The sequence below is a fragment of the Mesoplodon densirostris genome, chromosome 7, assembly GCF_025265405.1.
Source record: "Mesoplodon densirostris isolate mMesDen1 chromosome 7, mMesDen1 primary haplotype, whole genome shotgun sequence".
NCBI lineage: Eukaryota > Metazoa > Chordata > Mammalia > Artiodactyla > Ziphiidae > Mesoplodon > Mesoplodon densirostris.
In genome coordinates this window covers 5481637-5504251 of record NC_082667.1, presented here as the reverse complement: position 1 = coordinate 5504251, position 22615 = coordinate 5481637, and the positions used below count along the sequence as shown (strand labels likewise).

The following is a 22615-nucleotide window of genomic DNA, read 5'->3' as shown; positions in this document are numbered from 1 at the left end:
TGTACATGTATAGCTGACTCACTTTGTTATATAGCAGAAACTAACACACCATTGTAAAGCAGTTATACTCCAATAAAGATGTTAAAAAAAAATCCAAGGGAAAGAAAAAAGATAAAAAAAGATTTGAGGGCCTTAATCCAAAAGTCTGAGTCTAAGGAAACAAGAAGTGAGAAGATGTCTTGAGCCGGGGGCCTATGATCCTGGGCTGACTGCTCAGCTGCTGGGTGGTCCCTCTGTAGGTGCGGGCCGGCTAGCCCGGGTGGGGTGACTACCAGGCAGCCAGGTCCGGTGCCGTCACTGGTGTTGGGGCCTGGCATTGGAGCCCATGGGTGAGAGCTCTCTTGGAGGCTGTTGGACGGATCAGCTTCACTCTCAAGCGGATGTGTGGGCAAGAGCTGGTTTGAAAGGAGAAGTTCCCAGACACGGTTGGGGTTTTGACATTTGCTCTGCATTCGGGCACAGGCCTCCGCCCTCCCCGCCGTGACTTCAGCCGGTGCTCGTTTCTTACCGCCCTACAGCCCTTCGTTTTGACCTCTCCGAGCCAAAGCCAGAACCCTGACAGGCAGCCGCACGACCTCAGCGTTGACGTCTATAGCCGGACCCTGTTTTGGACGTGCGAGGCCACCGACACTATCAACGTCCACCGGCTGAACGGGGATGCCATGGGCGTGGTGCTCCGTGGGGACCGCGACAAGCCAAGGGCCATCGTCGTCAACGCCGAGCGAGGGTGCGGGGCCGCGCGGGTGGGGTGCTGCACCCGCTGGGGCGTGCCAGGGGCCCCTCCCGTGAATGCTGGCCTCTCGGGCCGGGAGGGACCTTCCACCCCCGACATTCCCATCCGCAGCCGGAGTGGGGCAGGGAGACACCAGCTCATTCCCAGGCATGGCAGGGAGGCAGAGACGCCCAGGGGTGGCCTGGACTGAAAGCCTGTGCAGGGGTGAGGGCTTCGCTGAGAGACACAGGCAGGATGTGATTCATAGGTTTCGTACCATCCCATCAAACTTGAACGCTACTCAACCATCCCTTCCATAGCATCCCACGTGGTGGCGGGTTATTCACTTGCCTAGGGGAGGTCACTCACTACCTGACTGGGAGCTTCTTCCTTCCCTGAAGCTCCCTGATGGGCCCTCAGGTTCTCTGATAGGTGGGAGAGCACCTGAGACACGTTGACAGGTGTGGAGGGTCCCAAAGGGAAGGCCCAGGGTGGGGGTGTGAGGAGGCCAAAACCACATGACATGAGATTGGGAAATAAAGCCAATCGGGGAGGGTTTGGGGGTGGAAGGCAGGAGGATGGTGACCACCTCAGGTACCTTCAGGGCTGCCGTTCAGGGCGGGAATCAGACCCATTGAGGCACTGTGTGCTGGAGCTTGTGCCCAGGGACCGCCAGGCAGACCTGAGTTCAAATCCCGACTCTGTCACCTACTGCCTGTGTGACCTCAGGCAGGTGACGTGACCTCCCAGGGATTCAGTTTCCTTGTGAGGACAGCGGGGAGTACCAGCCCTGCAGCCCCCGGGGGCTCAGTTACTGAAGACGGTTCTTTAGGAGTCAAAGGAGGGGGCGTGTACTAGGCCCGGGGTCTGCCGCAAGTGACCACAGACCAGGGGTTTGAAACACGGAGGTTTATTCCCTCGCAGTTCCAGGGGCCAAAGTCAAGGGCGGCAGGGCCGTCCTCCCACTGGAGTCTCTAGGGGAGGTTGCTTCCTGCCTCTCAGCTTCGGGGGCCCCGCGTGCTCCTGGGCTGGTGGCCGCGTCCCTCCACTCTGCCTCCGTCTTCACGTGGGCTTCTCTCTGTGTCCGTGTGGCCTCTTCTCTCTCTTGAGGCCACTCTCACTGGTTGTGGGCCCACCGTAACCGGGGTGGCCTCATCTCGATCCTTAGTTACATCTGCAAAGACCTTGTTTCCAAATAAGGTCATATTCTGTGGTTCCAGGTAGACATGAGGTCTTGGGGGCCATTTTCCAGCTCCTCCAGGGCATGACCTTTCAGCTCCGGGTCCAGCCCCTACAGGCTGGGGTCATATGACTGGTCACTTTCAGAAGCCCCGCTGGGTGCCCGCAGGGTCTGGGGCCAGTCTCTCTGGTGCTTTGCTGAGGACGTAGCGGACGCAGCACCCGTCCTTTACCTGCTGTTCTCTCGCAGGTACCTGTACTTCACTAACATGCAGGACCGAGCAGCCAAGATAGAGCGCGCGGCCCTGGACGGCACCGAGCGTGAGGTCCTCTTCACCACGGGCCTCATCCGCCCCGTGGCCCTCGTGGTGGACAACATGCTGGGCAAGCTCTTTTGGGTGGACGCCGACCTGAAGCGCATTGAAAGCTGCGACCTGTCAGGTACGCGCCCTGGAGCCTCCCCGAGGATCGGTCCCTCGGCAGCCACCACGTCTGACCCACCAGGACGCCCGCCGTCCTGGTCATCCATCATGGCATAGCAGCCGCCACGTTTGTCGGGGACCTACTGCGAACAGGCACTGGGCTGGGGCTTTACCATGTATAGTCCCCCGCCCTGTTCCAGCATGTGGGTCCCAAATGATCCCCAGGTGGCAGGGGCCGATGAGGCTCAGAGAGGGTGAGCCAGCTGTGCAGGGCCCCCCGCGTCGGGTGGAACAGGAGTCCGACCGCTCTGCCTCCAGTGCTCGTGCTCTCAGCTACTCTGCCGTGGCCGCCTTAGTCCGGGAGGCCCCTGGGCCAGAGAGGAGTGAGAAGCAGTGCTTCAAGGGGCTTTTCTTCCGGAAGTTGGGGTGGGCTGGGGGCAGGGGAGGCACCGTGCTTGCCAGGGGCCAGCGGCTGGGGCCACGGCACTGGCCGAAGGGCAGGCCAGGTAGAAGCAGGGCTGTCCAAGAGGTGGCCTCGGATCTGCCTAATTCCAGGGAACGTACCCCAGCCCCCAGCCCTGGCCAGACCCCGGCGTCCCCCAGGCTCCCGGCAGCCCACCCTTCTCCTGAGGCAAGCGCGGGCTGAGCTCTAGGGGTCAGCCGCCACTCAGGGGGAGCGCCTCCCTCTTGCAGGGGCCAACCGCCTGACCCTGGAGGATGCCAGCATCGTGCAGCCTGTGGGCCTGACCGTGCTGGGCAGGCACCTCTACTGGATCGACCGCCAGCAGCAGATGATTGAGCGCGTGGACAAGACCACAGGGGATGCGCGGACACGAGTCCAGGGCCGTGTCGCCCACCTGACCGGCATCCACGCCGTGGAGGACATCAGCCTGGAGGAATTCTGTACGTGGCGGGTGGGCAGCGGGCAGCGGGCAGTGGTGTGTGCAGACACCGCCGAGGGGAGGGTGGGCCTCTTCACAGAGCACAGCGGCCCCTGAACTGGCCCCCTTGGAAAAAGGCAGGAGGACAGGCCAATGTGAGAGTTGTAGGACTGAGATCCTCTTTTCTTTCTGACTGTCGGCCAGGTCTACTCTCGGCCCCCGGAGGCCACCCTCAGGCCCTCGCCCCATCAGCAATAGATCGAACCTCTCTGACTGCCTTTTCTACCAGCTGGAACCCACTCCGCTTTCCAAGGGCTTGTGATTAGATTTGGCCCAGGTTTAGACTAGTCTCCCTTTAGATTGATTCCAAATTAACTGATTAGTAACCGTAATTATATCTGTAAATCCCTTCTGCTGAGTAAGGTTACAAAACCACGGGCATAATAGCTCATCACATCCTCCCCAGCTGGGCAGTAGGGTAGGATATTTAGGGGGCATTTTAGGATTCTGCCTACCACAGTCTGGCTGTGCCCAGGGGCCTGGGAGAGGGATGACGTCAGTAACTGGGACCTCTGGTTCCTCTACCCCGCTCCGTATATGGCTATATGTGGATATGGAGGTGTGTGTGTGTGTGTGTGTGTGTGTTGTGAGAAGTGTCTACCTCTCCCTCTGTCTTCTCGCTTTTCTCTCTTCATTCAGTAAATACACCTGGGCTGCCAGCTGGGTGAGCAGAGCCATCACTGTCCTTGTCCTGTGATGCCCACGGTCTGGCCGCCTTCAAGGCCCTGGGGCCTGCCCCACCAGCCTCACCCCAGCCCATTACTATTGGCCTCCTGCCTCGGCCACACCATGTGTTGACTGTTCTGCAGCCCAGGTCCTGTGCTCAGTATGTTATTACATTATATGTGTTATTGCACAATAATTCTATTTTACAGGTTAGGAAAGTAGGGCTCAGAAAGGGTATTACTTCCCCCTGTCACCTAGCCAATAAACCTGATGGGGCTTGGACTTGAGGCTAGAGTCCACATTTTAGCCACTGGGATTTTTTTTTCTGTTGGGCTCCCTGCTCAGGATGAGGGGCATGACCTCTGAATCAGTCACTTCTGTGTTGACTGCTGGGCGGTGGGTTCTGTCCTTGTGGGTAATCAGCTGGATGCTGGATAAGTGAAGTCACTAGGAACTAGCTTCCGGATAACTGAGGCACCCCATGCCTATGGGTTAGAATGCCTGTGTTCACCTGGCCCCTTACACCATCCTCAGCCAAGTCCCGATTCCTGGTTGTTGCTGGTAGATGGTCAGAATGGTGAATGCTGAGCCCACAAATGTCGAGACCGACTGCCTGCTGGTGTTGGCAGAAAGCCAGGCTCATTGACCGGCAGCTCCTTGGAACCGAGCGGCTGGAAGGGCCAGGAGACGTTCAGTGAGCAGATTTGAGGTTGGAGACCGGGACGTGTCCATGAGTGCTAATGTGTGGGGTCTAGGGTGACATGGAGAGGCTCCTCGTTTTGGGTGAGGGCAGGAAGTCCTTGGGTGAGCTCTGCCATGTTGATTTGGGACGTGGGCCACCCATCCTGCCTCCCCACAAGATCCCACAACTAAACTCTAAACCAGGGGTGGCACTCTGCAGCCCGTAGGTCTGTGTCATCCTGGCTGCCTTTGCTTTGCGGCTGGCCGACTAGGAGTCATGGTCACCTAGATAGGTGGCCTAGCTCATGAAACCAAAATTATTTGCTTTCTGATTCTTTATGGCAAAAGTTTGCTGACCCTGCTCTAAACCATGACTCTGTCATTTTAAAAACACCTAATCCTCAAGGTTGAGGAGGAAAAACTATGATTTGTCTTTGGGGGTCTGGGTGAGGAGCAGAGTGCTTTGTGCCGTTTCCTCTCACCTGAGGGAGGTCAGCCACCCTCCCAGCCTCCTAACCACTGTCAAGGTGTTGGGCACATGAAGTTAATTGAATTGAAATATTCAAGTTCCTCAGGGTTCAACACCCTTATTATTTTAATTTCCATGTGTATTAGTTTCCTGCAGCTGCTATAACAAGTCACCACAAATTGGGTGACTTAAAGCAATAGAAATGTATTCTCTCACAGTTCTGGAGAAATCCAACATCAAGGTGTCTGCAAGGCTGTGCTCCCTCTGGAGGCTGGAGGTGGGGGTGGGGAGGCAGAGGAGGGGATGGTTCTTTGCCCCTCCCACTTCCTGTGGTTGCTGGTGTTCCTTGTGGCTGCATCATTGCAGTCTCTGCCTTTGTCATCACATGACCTTCTCCCCTGCCTTCATGTCATCTCTCATAAGGACATTCGTCATTGCATTTAGGGACCACACAGACAATTCAGAATTAGACCCCATCTCAAGATCCTTAACGTGATTATGTCATTTGCAAAGACCCTTTTCCCAAATGAGGTCACATTCACAGATTCCAGGCGTTAGGACGTGGACATATCTTTTGGGGGGACACCACTCACCCCACTACACCATGAGAGACGGACACACAGGTGGGCAGTGTAGCATGACTGTAGTGGGCACAGTGGGAGCTGGTGCAGACAGGCTGGGATATGATGCAGGGAAAGTTCTATAAGTGCTTTTGGCTTCCGTTTCCTCATCTGCAGAATGCAGTGTCAACAGAAACAGACTCCATAGGCTGCCCTAAGAATTAAGTGTGAGGATCTACCACACTCCTACTGGAGTGCCAGTTCTTGTGAGTTCTTGCCTGGCATTCATCCCCTCCGTCCTCTAGGCCACAGTCCTGAGGTAGGAGGCAGAGCCCGACCCCCTCCCTCTTTTCTCTCCACAGCAGCCCACCCTTGTGCCCGGGACAATGGCGGCTGTTCCCACATCTGCATTGCCAAGGGTGATGGGACGCCACGGTGCTCATGCCCAGTGCACCTCGTGCTCCTGCAGAACCTGTTGACTTGTGGTGGTAGGTGTGACCTCAGCACTTTCTGTTGGGACATTGAGCAGGACCTGATTCTCTGCCTGCCAGGTTGCTGCCTGGTTGTCTTTTAATACATAGTCCACGTGGCATCCAGTATCCTGAGCAGACTGTCTCTTTGTCCTCTTTTCTAATATATGCATTTCAGGGCTATGAATTTCCCTCTAAGCACTGGTTTTGCTGCATCCCACAAATTTTGATAAATTGCATTTTCATTTGCAGTTAGTTAAAATATTTTTAAATTGTTCTCAATAATTCTTTGGCCCTTGTGTTATTTAGAAGTGTGTTGTGTAATTTCCAAATGGTTGGGGATTTTCCAGCTATCTTTCTATTACTGATTTCTAGTTTAGTTCCATTAAATTAATGTGGAATTAATTTCCATTTCCTCATCCCTAAAACAGAAGCAGCCATCCTCCATCACAGGCTCCTCATGGGAGTAACGAAGACAGCGGAGAAAGCATGTGCACACGCACGTGTGAGCGAGTATGTGCGCATACTCCCCCTCCTCCTCTGAGCTCCTGGGGGCCAGTCTTTACCCGGTCCCGTTTCTTCCCATCCTTACCCCCATGACCTCTACGCTGTGTCTCACACACGGCATATGCTTTGTATGATTTCTATCCTTTTAACTTTGTTCAGGTATGTTTTATGCCCCAGCATGTGGTCTACCTTGGTGAATATTCCATGTGAGCTTGAGAAGATGTGTCATCTGATGTTGCTGGGTGGAGTGTTCTATAAATGTTAGTTAGATCCAGTTGATGGATAGTGCTGTTCAGGTTGTCTGTATCCTTCCTGACTGCTTGTGCTGTCAGTTACTGATGGAGGTGTTGAAGTCTCCAATAGTGGGTTTGTCTAATTTTTTAGTACTGTCTTTTCTCCACCTTCTACCCTTGATCCTCTTCTTCCCTAAGGTTGCACAGGGAGTGGTCAAGAATGTAAGCTTTAGTGTCAGACAGACCTGGGTTCAAATCCCAGCTTTGCCATTTCCCAGCTGAGTGACCCTGGGCTGGTCACTCCCCTCTCTGAGCCTCCACTTCCTTCTCTGTGAAATAGAGAAATTGAGAGCACTTACTTGATGGGGTTGTTATTAAGTAACAGAGTACTTTGCATGGCCCCTGACACATGGCACACAGGAATGCCAGCTGCTATTAGTTGTGAGAATGGCAGTAGTAATAAAAAGGAATAATTGTCATTGTCACCATGATGAAACCCAATCCCCAGGACTTCCTCTCCTCTTCCTGCAGGTCCCCCGGGTGACCTTGGATGTGCTGTTTCTGTGTTCCTCTCTTCTTCCCTCCTCCTCTGAGCTCCTGGGGGCTGGTCTTTACCCTGTCCCTTTTCTTCTCATCCTCACCCCCATGACCTCCACGCTGTGTCCCACACACGACATATGCTCAGCATATCTCAAGAAGCAGGACCATGGGGCGGTCCTTCTGGAGCTTTCTCCTGCCCCACATCACACTGTGAACCCCAGAGAGCTTGGCCAAGAACAGGGGATATTTCATGACTGTCCCCTGGTGGGGGCCACCGTGACCCTCCTGAGCTTCCTGGTGGCTTTCTGAGTTCTGGCCCCAGGGCCCACATGGCTTTGTGGCCTGAGTGGCTGTGCAGGTCCCACAGACGTCCAGGCTGCCCTGGAGGAGACGGGGCCGGGGAGAGAGCTGCACAGAGTGCTCAGCTCTCCCTGGGACCCCAGCCCTGGGCCTCCCCAGGGGAGGACGCATCCCTCTGTCACCCATCCCCGGGCTTTGGCCCTCAGACTTGAGGATGCCGGGCCCTTCCTCACGGCCTAAGAGGCCTGTATTTACTGTGTCCCCGTCTCCGTTCTTCCCTGGCCTCTTCTCTGGGGGCTCACAGGAGGACAAGGGCCGACTGAGGTTCCCAGGAGGTGCCACGGACCCTCGTGCCTCGTGCACTGGCAGAGCAGCGCCACTGCCAATGCTGTGCGCGCGCACATTACCGAATCAGGCACCGTGCGTGTGCACATGCTCGCTCACACATGCGCGTGTGCGTGCTTTCTCCGCTGTCTTCGTTACTCCCTCGAGGAGCCTGTGATGGAGGGTGGCTGCTTCTGTTTTAGGGACGAGGAGATGGAGGCTCTGGGAGGGTGGGGGGTCCTTGGGTTGCACAGCTGCTGGGGGAACCTGGCTTCAACCCCAGGTCTGTGCAACCCCCATCCTGTCCAGTCCTCACTCTCCGGCCGCGGCTGCCAGGACTGGGGGCCCTGCGGGGAATCAGAGCCTGCCCCACATGGACCCTCTTCTTCCTGCTGGGCTGTGGGGGGCTGGAGTCCAGGAACGGGGCCTCGGCCACTGTCCCTACGCACCTTTCCGTGGTCAGCATCCCTGTGTTCTTTGTTGGTGGCTCAGTTTGCACACATCTGTCGTTGGCTCCTTTGTCCCCGGCTGTCCTCTGTGGCCGAGCCCAGTGGGAACAGCGGCCTTGTGTTCATTTTTGCTCACATCTCCTCCCCCATCTCACATCCCTATTCAGCCCAGTGTGGACCCCACAGTTATGGGGGAGGCATATGGGTTCCAAATGTTGAAAGGCTTAGTACATCTTGAAATCAATACTTTTGTGAAACTGATATCTTTTTCTATTTTTTTGACCATGCTGCGTGGCTTGTGTACCTTAGTTCCCTGACCAGGGATTGAACCCAGGGCATGGCAGTGAAAGTGCCAAGTCCTAACCACTGGACCACCAGAGAACTCCCGACACCTTTTTCCTTAATCAGATTTCAAGGGTATTGAGGACTGTTGCTAAACGTTAAAACGAAGTTTGGGCCAATTTCTGGGGCTCAGTTTCCTGTGATTTTCCAGACAGAGGAGTGGAGAGATGATGACGGGACCCCTGGGAAATGGGGGCAGCCCAGGACCAAGGGGCTCCTCCTGGGTCTCTCTGCCAGTGCCCTGGCATCTGTGCCCATCTGCGTCTCGGCCTCCAGGACATTGCCACTCACTGAGTGCTACTGCGCATCTGGCCCATTCTTGGCCTGCACTGGGGAAGTTGACCCCGAGGGGGGAGTGACTTGCCATAGCCACCTGGTACGAGGTGGCCCCAGATCTCCTGTCCTTCACCCTCCCAGCTCACCACCCTTCCTTGACTCCCTCCACCAGGGGGCCTTCGAACCCCATCCTCATCCACTCTGCTCCCCGCTGTCGAATCCTCACCACCTGCCTTTCCTCAGCCCACTCTTCAACAAGGTGCCTGGGTCTTCCACCGGGGCCCGCCCCCGCCATGCCTGTGGGCTCGCTGGCCACCCACAGAGTTCTGGCTCCACTGCCCCAAATGTGTAACAGGTGTGGGCGCTGACCACCCACTTTCTGACCCTCCTATTTCCGGCGGGGGTGCGGTGGACACTCCCCTGTAGCCAGGCCGTGCACACGGGCCTGGATTGACAGCTTCATCACACACTGGGGGCTGGAGGTGGGATGCAGACAGGACGTAGGGCAGTGGAGACCAGGTACAGCACCTGTGAATTGAGCGTGTTCCCCGCTTTGAAACCCAGAGGTGTTTCGCCCAGGTTTTGCCCAGCTGGGCGGCCTGTGATGGTCTTTCTCTCCTCCCCAGAGCCTCCTACGTGCTCCCCGGACCAGTTCGCGTGTGCCACTGGGGAGATCGACTGCATTCCTGGGGCCTGGCGCTGCGACGGCTTCCCGGAGTGTGACGACCAGAGTGATGAGGAGGGCTGCCCGGTGTGCTCGGCCGCCCAGTTCCCGTGTGCGCGGGGCCAGTGCGTGGACCTGCGGCTGCGCTGTGATGGCGAGGCCGACTGCCAGGACCGCTCCGACGAGGCGGACTGCGATGGTGAGGCCCCGCCCCTCCCCTAGGCGCGCGCTCTCCGCCCTCCCGGAGCTTGGGCTCCATCTGGTCACGCATAAAGCCTTGGCCTGGAGCGAAACTGCCGTGGCCCCTGAGCTTGGGAGAGGAGAATGTTAGTTGCAGGCCCACCGAGGGCTCTTGCCCTCTGCCTTGCCAAGCAGTTTGGCTTGAAGGCAGACTGAGAGTGTATCTCGCCTTCCCTCCTTCAGTCAAGGATTTTACAGAGACCCAAGTTAAGTCCAGTAGTCAGCTGGATTTGCATGGTTTACACCGTGGTTAAGCCCCATCCCAGAAGGCAGCGCTGTCCTCTACCAAGCGGTCTGTGGGATAACGCTTACATCTGGGTGGTTTCTAGTATCCCATTGAACCAGGAGTTACAAAGAGATCTGCTTAGTCAACCTGGGTCCACGCTGACTGGCAGTAGCTTCCTTTTAGACCGTGACAGTGAAACAAATCTCCGTGCTCCCTCTGAGGTTTTCTTACATAAAATGACCCGCTCGGTTGTTTCCTGCCACACCCCGTCAGCACCACGGCCCCATGACTGCCGCTGAGCTGTTAATGGGTCATTCTGGCTGCCACCCCACAGCCACCGGTCCTCTTCTTGGATGACTCAGGTGTTATCTGTTCACTGTCCACTGTCCCCGTTCATGACGGGCAGCCATTCTGTGGAAGATGAAGGCCTGGGGGGCATTTCCCCAGATATTTCTATAAAGCCGCAGTTGTTCAGTCTTTGCCAGCTCACAGCCCCTTTGAATTCGATGGAGCCTGTAGACCAGGGATGAGCACCCTGCAGCCTGACGGCCAAATCCAGATCACCACCTATTTTGGTAAATGCAGTTTTACTGGGACACAGTCAGGCTCATTCATTTACATATCGTCTCTGACTGGTCGGAAACAGCAGAGTTGAGTAGTTATAAAAGAGACCTATCTGGCTCTTTACAGAAAAGTTTGCTGAGCCCTGCCTTACATCCTTGGCCCCAGCACAGTCTTGTGGCCAAGATCTCAGCAGGTGGCAGGAGCCCTGATTAGGGACCGTCCCCTCCCTCCTCCCGCTGTGACTGTTTCTCCTGGAGAAAGGAAGCATCGGAGGACAGCAGGCCCTAGTGGACGCTCTGGGCTCCGCCCTCTGTTTCAGAAGCCACCTCTCCTGCTGGGTTACCAGCAGATCTGCCCACTTATTGCAAGGACAGGGTTCCTTGTCTCTGGTTTCCAGAGTGGGCGCCTGGGGCAGGGCGGGTGGGGAGCTTAGACGGCAAGTACTGGGGGCGGGTGATGCCTTCCTCGTGGGGCCGTAGCCCTTTCCAGGGCAGCAGGGAGGCAGCAGTCGGCACCCAGCCTTCCTCGTCCTCCTCGCGTGGCCTCTGCCTTCCCGGCCGCGCTCGGCTCCCCCTTCCTGACCCTCAGAGCTCTGCTGGTGCATCCCCTGTCCCCTGCCCCTCCCACTCTAGGAGCCCGGTTCCTTGTGGTGGTCCTCTAGTTGGCTGTCCCCTTCCTGGTGACCTGGGAGGGCCTGGGCACAGGGGCCATGGTAGTCCTGGTGCTTTGCGGGCCTGACCCATGGTAGGAACCTGATGAATGAATACCTCCCTGGGTCGTTGAGGTCTCTTCCCTGCCAGCTCGCCCCCAGCATTGCATGGGCCTCGGAACTGGGGTCCTTGAGGGGTGGATGAAGACTGGCTTTGCTGTGACCACGCCTCGACCCGGTCCTAGAAAGGGTCCGTTTGTCTGCTCTGTATTTGGAGCCCAGACCTCTGTTGTTGGGTCTCGGGGGGCGGGGCAGGGAGCACCGGTGGTGGTCATCTGCTTAGTGCTCCTGGCTGCATCATGCCCTCCAGCCTCTCTGAACGCAAGGCCCCTCCTTGCAGCCGTCTGCCTGCCCAACCAGTTCCGGTGCGCCAGCGGCCAGTGCGTCCTCATCAAGCAGCAGTGCGATTCCTTTCCTGACTGCGTCGACGGCTCCGACGAGCTCATGTGCGGTGAGCTGGCTTCCCCCAGAGGGCGGGGTTGGAGGGTCACCCTCTGCTGGGGTTCTGTCCCAGGACCGTGGGGTCTAGAGGGAGGAAATGGTGGGGACTGAGGAAGCTGGGAGGTCAGGAGTATTTGGCCTCGGTAGGGAGTCAGGGAAGCCTTCCTGGAGGTGGAGGTGGCTGTGAGGAGGGGGAGGGGGAAACTGTGAGCCAGGGGGCATTTCAGCTGGGACAGAGGCACAAAGAAGGCACAGATGTGCCAAGCCAGGCCTGAGTGTAAGGCGGCATGCTTCTGCCCATAGCCTTCACTCAGCAGCATCTGTCAACAAGATCACCCTGACAGAGTAGTGGGTGGGTCCATTCCCTGGCAGCCTGCTGTCTGGCTGAGGAGGAGCGGTGTGTGCCCACGCACACACGTACACGCACGCACATGCACACACACGCACACACACACGTGCTGCATGCCCCTTGAGTGACGTAGCTTGTACGGCCAGGGATGCAGGGGCTAGAGAATGTGAAACCAGGGCAGTCAGAGAAGGCTTCCTCGAGGCGTTGGCTCTTGAAAGGCTGTCTGATTCAGACAGGAAGGGAGCTGGATTCCCAGACAGGAAGCGGGAATGTGTCCGTGTGTCTGGGGATATGGCCACTTTGTTCACTGCAGAGGGACCGGGGCTGAGAGCTCTGCCTGCAGGATAGAGACGTCTTGTGAATGGGGAAGAAGGAGGGGTCCCCAAGGGACTCACTGAGCGCTTTTGTGCCTTCACATCAACCTGGGTCAGGCCCCTCAGCTACCATCTCAGGAGCGTGGTCTGGGGGCCAGAGGGTAGCAGTGGGGGCCCCGGGGGGTCTGAGCCCCACGCCTTTGCTGGGCAGGTGTCCAGTGTGACAGTGTCTGTCTTCAGGCTCCCATGTGATCGTGGCCCCAGTCGTTGGGGGTGATGTTTATCCATAGTCAGGCCTCGTCGCCGGAACCAGCAGCTTTCCTCCCTTTCCTTTGGGTTTTGGCCAGCCGGAGGGGACGTTGTTGATTGCCCTCAGAAATGTGCCACCCTGATGGGAAAGTGAATGTCCTTTTGTCAGAGTTGAGTCTAGAGCCCAGACATGCCCTCCATGCCCCAGGTGGCTTGGATAGTGGGGCAAGCCCCAGGAGTGCCCCTGCCCGGGAGCCCTGGGTGCACCTTTGAAGCCCTGAGCTGGCTTCTGGCTTTTTGGGTTTGACTGGGCCCCTGCGTCCAGGCCCTTCACATTCCACTTCTCACGCTTTCCCTGCCTAGGGCCTTCAGGATTCCTGGCCTCTGTGGCAGGCAGGCGTGAGGGGCTCAGATGGAGGCCCCGGGCCCTGGGTGCTTGGGTCAGCCCCGCCCCTCCGCGTGGTCCCGTCTCCCCGCCCCGCCCCCTCCCGCCGCCTGGTGCTCGGGCTCAGCTGGACTAGGGACGTGCACATGGGAGGACCCAGCGCCTGCTTCCAGCCGAGAAGCTCCGGGTCAGGGGCATGAATAGGAGGCTGCTTCAGAGGAGTCGCTGCTGAGGGGCCGGGGGCCGTGGCAGAGCTGAGTCAGGCCGAGGAGGGGGAGAAGGTGCTGCGGCTCCATCAGCGGGTGCTGGGCCGGGGCGGGAGCCGCCCGCCAGGGCACACAGCGCCGGCCCCGCAGGAGGCCCGCTCCCTTTGGGTTAACGTCCGCTGTCGCTTCCTGCCCGTACTCTGGCAGAAATCAGCAAGCTGCCCTCGGACGACGGCCCGGCCCACAGCAGCGCCATCGGGCCGGTTATCGGCATCATCCTCTCGCTCTTCATCATGGGCGGGGTCTACTTTGTGTGCCAGCGCGTGGTGTGTCAGCGCTACGCCGGGGCCAACGGGCCCTTCCCGCACGAGTACGTCAGTGGGACCCCCCACGTGCCCCTCAATTTCATCGCCCCCGGCGGCTCCCAGCACGGCCCCTTCACAGGTGAGGAGCCTGAGCCGCGAGAGGACCCTGGACGGCGGTGCGGAGGCAGACAGGGCGGGATATGGGGCGAGTGGAACACAGATATATGGAATGTAAGAAAAAAAAAAATGTCATGAAGAACCTAGGGGTAAGACAGGACTAAAGACACAGACCTACTAGAGAATGGACTTGAGAACATGGGGAGGGGGAAGGGTAAGCTGTGACAAAGTGAGAGAGTGGCATGAACATATATACACTACCAAATGTAAAATAGATAGGTAGTGGGAAGCAGCCACATAGCGAAGGGAGATCAGCTCTGTGCTTTGTGACCGCCTAGAGGGGTGGGATAGGGAGGGTGGGAGGGAGACGCAAGAGAGAAGAGATATGGGAACATATGTATATGTATAACTGATTCACTTTGTTATAAAGCAGAAACTAACACACCATTGTAGAGCAATTATACTCCAATAAAGATGTTAAAAAAAAAAAAAAAAGGAATGCTCTTTGGACTTGACCTGAGATGCTCTCGTGGGGTGTGACCTGAGTCCCCCGGGGACAGCTGGGTGGGGACACATCTCTCATAGGGCTTCTGCACCTGAACCTGGGTCTCCCGGGCAGCGGGGCTGGGGAGAGTGCGCCGTGTGCGTGGGGCGCCCCTGCCCCTAACTTGCCTCGTTCCCCCACCCCCTCCCCGCAGGCATTTCGTGCAGCAAGTCCATGATGAGCTCCGTGAGCTTGATGGGGGGCCGAGCCGGGGTGCCCCTCTATGACCGGAACCACGTCACCGGGGCCTCGTCCAGCAGCTCATCCAGCACCAAGGCCACGCTGTACCCGCCGGTGAGTAGGGGCAAGAGGACGCCTGGCCAGCTCAGGGTCCTCCCTGCCCACCAGGGGCAGGCACGTCCTGTGACCTCAGGATTTCGAGAATTACTTGCTGTTCCACCACTTAGAATGGTGGGTGCGTTCACCTTTCTCCCCGTCCTGACCTGTAGTTTTTCTCTTCAACATCATTTTCTGTTCAGAAAAGATTCATTGTGGATAACCTGGAAGCCACATAAGATTCTAAAAAATGGGAGTCTCACCCATAATCCCACCTCCCGGGGTTGCTGTTGGGCGTTTCCCTGTCTGGGTGGCTGTCTGGTTCCTCGGGCCCGCCCCATCGGCAGGGCCTGTCTGGATGGACGCGAGCTTCCCCTCAGCGTCCCTGCCAGAAACACTCTATTTTCCCGCCCACAGCCTTGCTGGTGCCCAGAAAATAGCCGGATGGTTTTCTAAAGACAGGCACTCCTGGGGTGACTATCATGGCTGAAATGCTCCCTGGAGCTTCCGGCAGCCTGAGTGGGGTGAGGGCCTGGCCCTAAGCCGAACCACGCCCTAGAACAAAATGACTCTACGGAGGGTGAAGTGCCAAAGCCCCCAGTATCCCAGCCCCACACCAGGATCCCGAGGGGGACCCTCTCCTCGAGGCTGGAAAAGACCCCCATTTCCAAAGCGTGGCCCCAGGGTAACTGGGGCAAGCTTGATGCACAGATGTGAATCTGGGGATACATATCAAGTTCTGACTTTATATGGTTCTGTGCTTTTTAATTCTCCAAAACCCGACTTCCTGTGATGGTATGCTCTTCTGACGTGAAGACAGCCCCATGAGCTTTCTCTGGGGGGTCGCCAGTGAGCCCCACCCACCAGGGCTGGGCCTTCCTGCCCTTCTGGGTGTCCCCCATATCCGGGGTGTTGCCCCTCCTTATCATACCTGACCTGGCAGGACCAAGGAGTGGGGGGCAGCGGGGCTCATTATCTCGGGTTGGCAGGATCAGAACCAAATCTCCTGGCAGCTCCAGGGCCCGACTGTGTTTCGGGGCAGAGGGAACAAGGAGCCAGGAGCCTGGAGCTTCAGATCCCTACCTCTTGTCCTTTCTGCTGCTACTGTCACCTGGCTTTCAGATGTCCCATGTAACCAGCTGAAAGCACCAGGAACCCGTGTAAGACTGAGCTTACCCCAGGACAGCCCCCTGGACCCCCCCATGCAGACACCAGGATGCTCGGGAAACTGGCTTCTCCATCCGCAGCCCCTGCTGGGAGCTGGGGAGATCTTATTTGACAGCAAGAGATGACACTGACCACCAGCAATTTTTTTCAACGGCTTTATTGAGATATAATTCACATACCATCCAATCCACCCACGCACTTACAGTGTAGAGTTCGGTGGTTTTTAATATATTCACGGAGTTGTGCAGTCATCACCATTGTTAAATTTAGAAAATTTCATCATCCCAAAAAGAAACCCTGCATGGAGCCAGCTATTTAAAAATTAACTACATTAGTTTGAATCAGTAATATATGTTCATGGTACAGAATTCAAAGGGCACAGTGAAAAGAGGGCCCAGCCCTCACCTGCTCAGGAGCTCACCCCGCCCTGGAGGCACATCCTGTGGTGAGTTTATCGTGTGTCCTCCCAGAGGAAATCTGTACATAAGCGAGTATACAAGAGTATGAACTTTATTTTCCCAACAGAGAGTAATTTTTTTCTTTTTGGAGATAATTGTAGATGTATATGCAGTTGTAAGAAATAATACAGAGAGGTCCCATCTCCCTTTCACCAATTTTCCCCAGTGGTAACATCTTACGTAACTATGGTTGTCTTAGCCCATTCATGCTGCTCTAACAAAAATACCATAGACTAGGCAGCTTAAACTACATACATTTATTTCTCACAGTTCTGGAGGCTGGGAAACTCAAACTCAAGGTTCTGGTAGGTTTGGGCCCGGTCCCTAGTTCATAGTAGTTGTCTTCCCTGCTTCCTTTTCTTTCTTTCCTTCTTTCTTTTCTTTCTTTCTTTCTCCCTGCGAGGCTTGCAGGATCTCAGTCCCCTGACCAGGGATTGAACCCGGGCCACGGGAGTGAAAGCCTGGAATCCTAACCACTAGGCCACCAGGGAACTCCCTGTAGTGGCCGTCTTATCTGTATATGGTGGAAGGGGTGAGGGGGCTCTCTGGGGTCGCTTTTTTTTTTTTTTTTTTTTTTTTGCTGTACGCGGGCCTCTCACTGCTGTGGCCTCTCCCGTCGCGGAGCACAGGCTCCGGACACACAGGCTCCGCGGCCATGGCTCGCGGGCCCAGCCGCTCCGCGGCATGTGGGATCCTCCCGGATCGGGGCACGAACCCGCGTCCCCTGCATCGGCAGGCGGACTCTCAACCACTGCGCCACCAGGGAGGCCCTGGGGTCGCTTTTTTAAGGGCACTGATTCCAGTTATGAGGGCTCCACCCTCGTGACTTAATCACATCCCCAAAGCCCCACCTCCTAATACCATCATGTTGGGAATTAGGTTTCAACATATGAATTTGTGGGGACACAAACATTCAGTCTATAGCAATAGTACAGTAGCATAATCAGGGCATTGATATGATACCCTTTGACTTTATTCACAGTTCACCAGTTTTATACATGCACTTTTATTTTAAGACAACTTTTATCTATCTATCTATCTACCTATCTATATCTATCTATCTGTCTATCTATCAATTCTAGGTTCACAGCAAAATTGGGAGGAGGGTAGGGAGGTTTCACAAATCCCCCTTCCTCCCCCTTTATCAACATCCCCCACCAGAGTGGGACACTCGTTACAGTCCATGAATCTACACGTCACCATCACCCAGAGGCCATGGTTTACATCTTGAGTTTGCTCTTGGTGGTGTATTATTCTGTGGGTTTGGACTAATGTGTAATGACATGTATCCACCATTTTAGTCTCATACAGAGTAGTTTCATATGTACTTTTTAAAACCTGCATGATAGCATCTGAAGGTAATGACAGCTCCTCTCTGAGCCTTGCTTTTTGCTACCAAGGATCAGTGAAAGCTGGCCTTTACCCAGCACTTCTGAGGAATACGCTCTTCGTGTGCTGTTATCACCCCGACTCCAGAAGGGGGCGCTATCAGCCTCCTATTTTGCAGATGAGGCCAAGGAATTGAGTGGTGACTACCCGCCCCCCTCCTCCCTGGGGCCACTGTGTCCAAGCTGACCACTCCCCTACCCTGCCTCTCCTGCACCCTGAAGTTTGTTTTGCTTCTCGGGCAGAGCTGTCCCCCCCTCTTGGTGACCGGACAGTGCCCTTTTTTGGGGTGCGGCTGGGCCACACCAATGGGTGTCCAGTCATTCCCAGGATTTTGTTACCCTAACAGCGATGCCCGGAACTCCTGCGGTTTCCTCATTTCCCCTCCTGGGTAGGGGCCAGCAGGAAGATGCCCTGCAGCTAAGGCTGAGCATTGGTCCTCTTGACCTTTCTTGCCAAGGGTCCCTCACGAGGGGACAGTCCATCGTCCTGCCAGCAGAGGGCCACACCAGCACGACCGTCCCTCTCAAACACACTCTCGTCAGGTCCAGTTTAGGGTAAAACTGGTATGGTGGTGTAATTTAAATTTATATTTCTCTTATTACATATGATGTCAAAGATCTTTTTGTATGTTTAATAACCTTTGTAGTTTTATTTCCTCAGATGGGTGCGTTTATGTCCTTTTTCTATTGGGCTGTTGGTATTTTTAAAATTTATTTGTAAGGGCTCTTTATATAGAGATATATGAAGAAAGTTAGCCTGGGATAAGGGTTGAAAATGTTTTTCCTAGCTTTCTGTCTTTTGATTTGGTTTATGTTGTATTTTGCCATTTATACAATGAAATTATTCATCTTTTATGGGAGTTTGGGGAGTTTTTGGTCATGCCCAGAAAGGCTTTCCCTTCTCGTAAAAAAGTTTCTTTCCATGCTCTCTTTCTTAATGTTCTCAAGGTTTCGTGTTTGTATTTTTTTTTTTTTTCCTAACTTTTGGCTGCGTTGGGTCTTCATTGCTGCACACGGGCTTTCTCTAGTTGCGGCGAGCAGGGGCTGCTCTTCGTCGCGGTGCACAGGCTTCTCTTTGTGGAGCATGGGCTCTAGGTGTGCGGGCTCAGTCGCTGTGGCACGCGGGCTCAGTAGTTATGGCTTACGGGTTCTAGAGCGCAGGCTCAGTAGTTGTGGCTCACGGGCTTAGTTGCTTCACGGCATGTGGGATCTTCCCGGACCAGGGCTCCAATCCGTGTCCCCTGCATTAGCAGGCAGATTCTTAACCGCTGCGCCACCAGGGAAGTCCCTCGTGTTTGTATTTAATTTTGATTCTCCTGGAATCAAATTTAACTTTGATTCTCCTGGAATGTAATTAGGTGCACTGCGTGAGGCTGGAGGCATCTGACTTTATTTCTGTGCTGATGGCTACCAGGCGGCCGACCTTTAGGGAATTCCTTGGTGGTGCAGTGGTTAAGAATCCGAGCTTCCACTGCAGGGGGCACAGGTTCAATCCCTGGATGGGGAACTAAGATCCCGCGTGCCAAGCAGTGCGGCCAAAAGAAGAAAAAAAAAGGCGGCCTTTAGTAGTCGAGGTCCAATCAGGAGACAGAAGTCACACGGTGATCTGAAGAGAGAAAGTTCAATATACAGAATTATTATCAGGGATTAGAATTGCAGGGAATTGGCCAGTGAGAGGTAAAGAGAACTCTTTAGAACGCAGGAAAAGCAGATGATCTGAACGGGGAAGAGCCCCTAGCCCCCACACACCAGGTGACCGAGAAGTCGCCGAGGTGCTGCACCAGCAGAACTTGCTAGAAATATGCCCACTGTAGTACTGGGGAGACTTCTTCCTTGACCTTCACCTCCCCAACACCCTGTGGGAAGTAGCACCGACAGCAGCAGGGGAGGGGATTTGGCAGGATCCCAGAGCTCTCCTTGGAGGCAGAAGTGAAGAGAAGCCAGGTCCAGTCAAGTTCATGGGCAGGTGCGGAAATAGGAGCACAAAGGCCTGGGGTGTGGGAGCAGCTGGGGGAGGCCCTTTCTGCTGGCTTCCCTGCCTGGTTTCTGCTCTCTCTCTGAACACCACCCTCTTCCCCCAGGCGTGCCTTCCCAGCTTTGGGGTCACACCCTGAGGAAGCCGCAGGCTGGCTATGTGGGCTGAAGAGGGCCCTCCCCAACAGAATAAGGAGAGGGGTCCATGCCAGTTCCTGAAGGGCAAGGGAGGGGCCTGGGCACGTCTTGTAGGTTACTCACCTAGCGTCAGGACAGCCTCGGGAAGCAGGGCTTCTTAGCCCCATTTTAGGAACGAGGATCCTGAGGCCTGGCGAAGTCCCTCACCGGGGAGCAGCTGGGAGGTGATAAAACAGGACTCAACCCACATCTGCCGAAGGGGGGGTGGCGAGGGAAGGCCGTGCCCTTTCCATCGCCCCAGGGACCTGGGGGAATTCAGTCCCTCAGGGCATTCAGACTCCCAGGTCTGGCTGTGCCCCTGGCAGGGACAGCTCAGAGGAGGGGCGGGGGGCGCAGGCAGCGATAGTTGCTGGGGAAGGTGCAGCCCCCGCGGGTGTCTGGGCCCCAGGTCCCTCTGTCCTTCTTGTGGGGCCGGTCATGTGACGCCTGGCTCCGGAGGGTGCATTCACGGAGAAGAGTTGTGTACTTATTATCACAGTTTGGGGGCAATATAGTCCCTTGAGAATGGGGTGCCCCTTCCTGATTTGCTGAGAGGGTGGGGAGGGGGGGCAGCAGGGCTGTGGCCCCTCCTTCCGTGTGGTGGTGCCTGTGCCTTGTCAGGGTTCCGGCTGGAGTGTGGGTCCCCTGAGTGTTAGGAGTAAGGAATGAATTATAGAGATTAGACTTTGCACCACGTGGGAGGAAATGGGGGAGTAAAAGACCAAAGAGGGGAGTTGACAGAAAAGTCCCCGAGGAACCTCGGGAGGCACTCAGTGGCCTCAGTGGCGTGGGGACACGCCCGGGCCTGCAGGGACCCTTCCCTGCTGGTGGCACGGTGCAGAGGGGGCTGCGTCAGGATCCTGAGCGCGCAGCCGAGCTCCCGGGCCTGGGGTCGCCACTGATGAGCGGGCCGGGCTCTCCCCCTGCTCGTGCCCATCCTCGGGCCACAGCTGCCCCTTCCCCTCCCCAGACCAGGAGGGGCCCTGGGAGGAGGGCAGCCGGTTGGGGGTGGCCGGTGGGCGGTGGGGCTCGCCGGCTCCGGGGCCCGTGTGACCTTGCTTGGCTCCCCTCAGATCCTGAACCCGCCGCCGTCCCCCGCCACGGACCCCTCCTTGTACAACGTGGACGTGTTCTACCCTTCCAGCATTCCCGCTACCGCCAGGCCGTACAGGTACGGAGCCCCCGCGCCCCGCGGTACCGGGCCTGGTCCCCATTTCCTGCGGGAGAAAGCGCGGAGGGGTCGGGGCGCCGGTGGGCGTGCTGAGTTCAGAAACCATCCGGAGCCCACGAGTGGCAGCCCTGGGGGTGTTTTGTAAGCCAGGCCACACGTGGCCTTGAATGACGCCCCCAGGGGTCTCCACCGCAGCCGGCCCCGCCCCCCGGAGGGCTCTGCGCTCTGTGCCTGAATCCAGCGCTGGGACCCCGGTGGGGCGCCACCCCTTGGTACCTCGGGCCCGGGAAGCATCAAATCCACAGCCGCAGGAGAGCAGGCGAGGCTGGCCCTTGATGGGGCGATCCTTCCCCCTTACGCACTGCGAGGGCCTGCTCAGCCCCGACCCCGCACTCCCAGCTGTCCCTTTAGGGGTCGCACGAACCCCTCCTTAGTGGGGAGCGGCCAGCTGGAGAGCGTTGAGGAGAAACGGGATCCGGGTTTGCTGGCCTGTGGCCAGGGACGGGTCGGAGCCGGGGTGGGCGAGGTGAACCTGCTGACCTTCACCCCGTGGTCTCAGCCGACAGGCCCCGCCCACCAGGTGCGCTGGGGCCCCCGCCCCCACCCTCGGGCGAGCTACCTGATGGGGCAGGTGGAGGGTCGGCCCCGCCAGGCTCTCGCCCTGTGTAGAGAGCAGGGCTTGGGGGTGGCGGAGGCCCTTGGTCCTCCCGGAGCGGCGGACCCTCCGAGCGCGGCACCGCCTGCCACCTGGTGGCCGTTTGGGGAACTCCGGGGCCTGGCCGGGGAGCCGGGCAGCCGCGCAGATTCCGGGGAGGCCCAGCCGTTTACTGGGTCACTGCCCTGTTCAAGAACCTGCGGGGGCTCCTCAGTGTCACCGTGTGTCCCCAGAGCTGTCACCTCCACACCAGCCGGGCCAGGCCCCTCAGCCTCCAGTCTACTGCACGCTTTGCTCCTTCTGCCCTGGTTTTGTCCCCCTCCAGTACCTCTGCCCTCACCACCGTCTGTGGGGGTCCCTTCTTGCTCCCAGGGCTCCACGAGGCATATCCTGCTGCTGCACCTTCCTCAGTGTAGGCGTCCCCGCTGGCCCTTTGGTGCTGACTCCACCTTCCCGCCCATCGTGAGCCCCTCTGTGGCTCTTAAACACACCACGACCCCCACCTTGGACTCGGGCCAAAGGGCGATGTCACGGGGGGCGGTCGGGAGGCATCTCTGGGATCAAGATGGGAGGCCAACTGGTCTCCAATATTTACAGTAATGGTAGAAGGGGGAACGGTCGTTGACCACTTTCTGGTGTCAGATGCTGTTTCTAGCACGTTCCAGGCAGAATCTCACTTTAATCCTCACAGGCTCCTTTTGAAATGGATACTGTTTCATCTTCCCCATTGTGTCAATGAGAAACTGAAGCTCAGAGAGGTTAAGCTGCCCAGGGTCAGCCAGGTAGGCTGTGGAGGCCTCGTCCCCGTAAAGGCGACCTTGGCCTGAGGCTGCAGTCCTTGTCAAGGCCTGGGCTTGGCAGCCTGCAGGGTAGGTGCCAGTGCGCCCACTTTACAGGTGGCGATGTTGAGGCTCAGAGAGGCCACATAGCCAGGGGGCCCAAGTGCCCAAAGGTGGACATGCATG

At 56.9% G+C, this 22615-nt stretch overlaps 1 protein-coding gene across 3 annotated transcripts in view; it reads left to right on the top strand.

The window, feature by feature from the left end:
* Positions 1-22615, top strand: part of LRP5 (LDL receptor related protein 5) — a 121036-nt gene that overhangs the window by 97975 nt on the left and 446 nt on the right. The window contains exons 14-22 of one of the 3 annotated variants that reach the window (XM_060103742.1): positions 519-727; positions 2142-2332; positions 3007-3216; positions 5993-6118; positions 9698-9934; positions 11815-11925; positions 13626-13862; positions 14539-14678; positions 20898-20995. In XM_060103742.1, the coding sequence (XP_059959725.1) occupies positions 519-727; positions 2142-2332; positions 3007-3216; positions 5993-6118; positions 9698-9934; positions 11815-11925; positions 13626-13862; positions 14539-14678; positions 20898-20995 (1559 nt within the window). Of the gene's footprint in view, positions 1-518; positions 728-2141; positions 2333-3006; positions 3217-5992; positions 6119-9697; positions 9935-11784; positions 11926-13625; positions 14175-14538; positions 14679-20897; positions 20996-22615 lie in introns of those variants that run through there. The other 2 variants (XM_060103741.1, XM_060103743.1) reach the window with 2 other exon arrangements.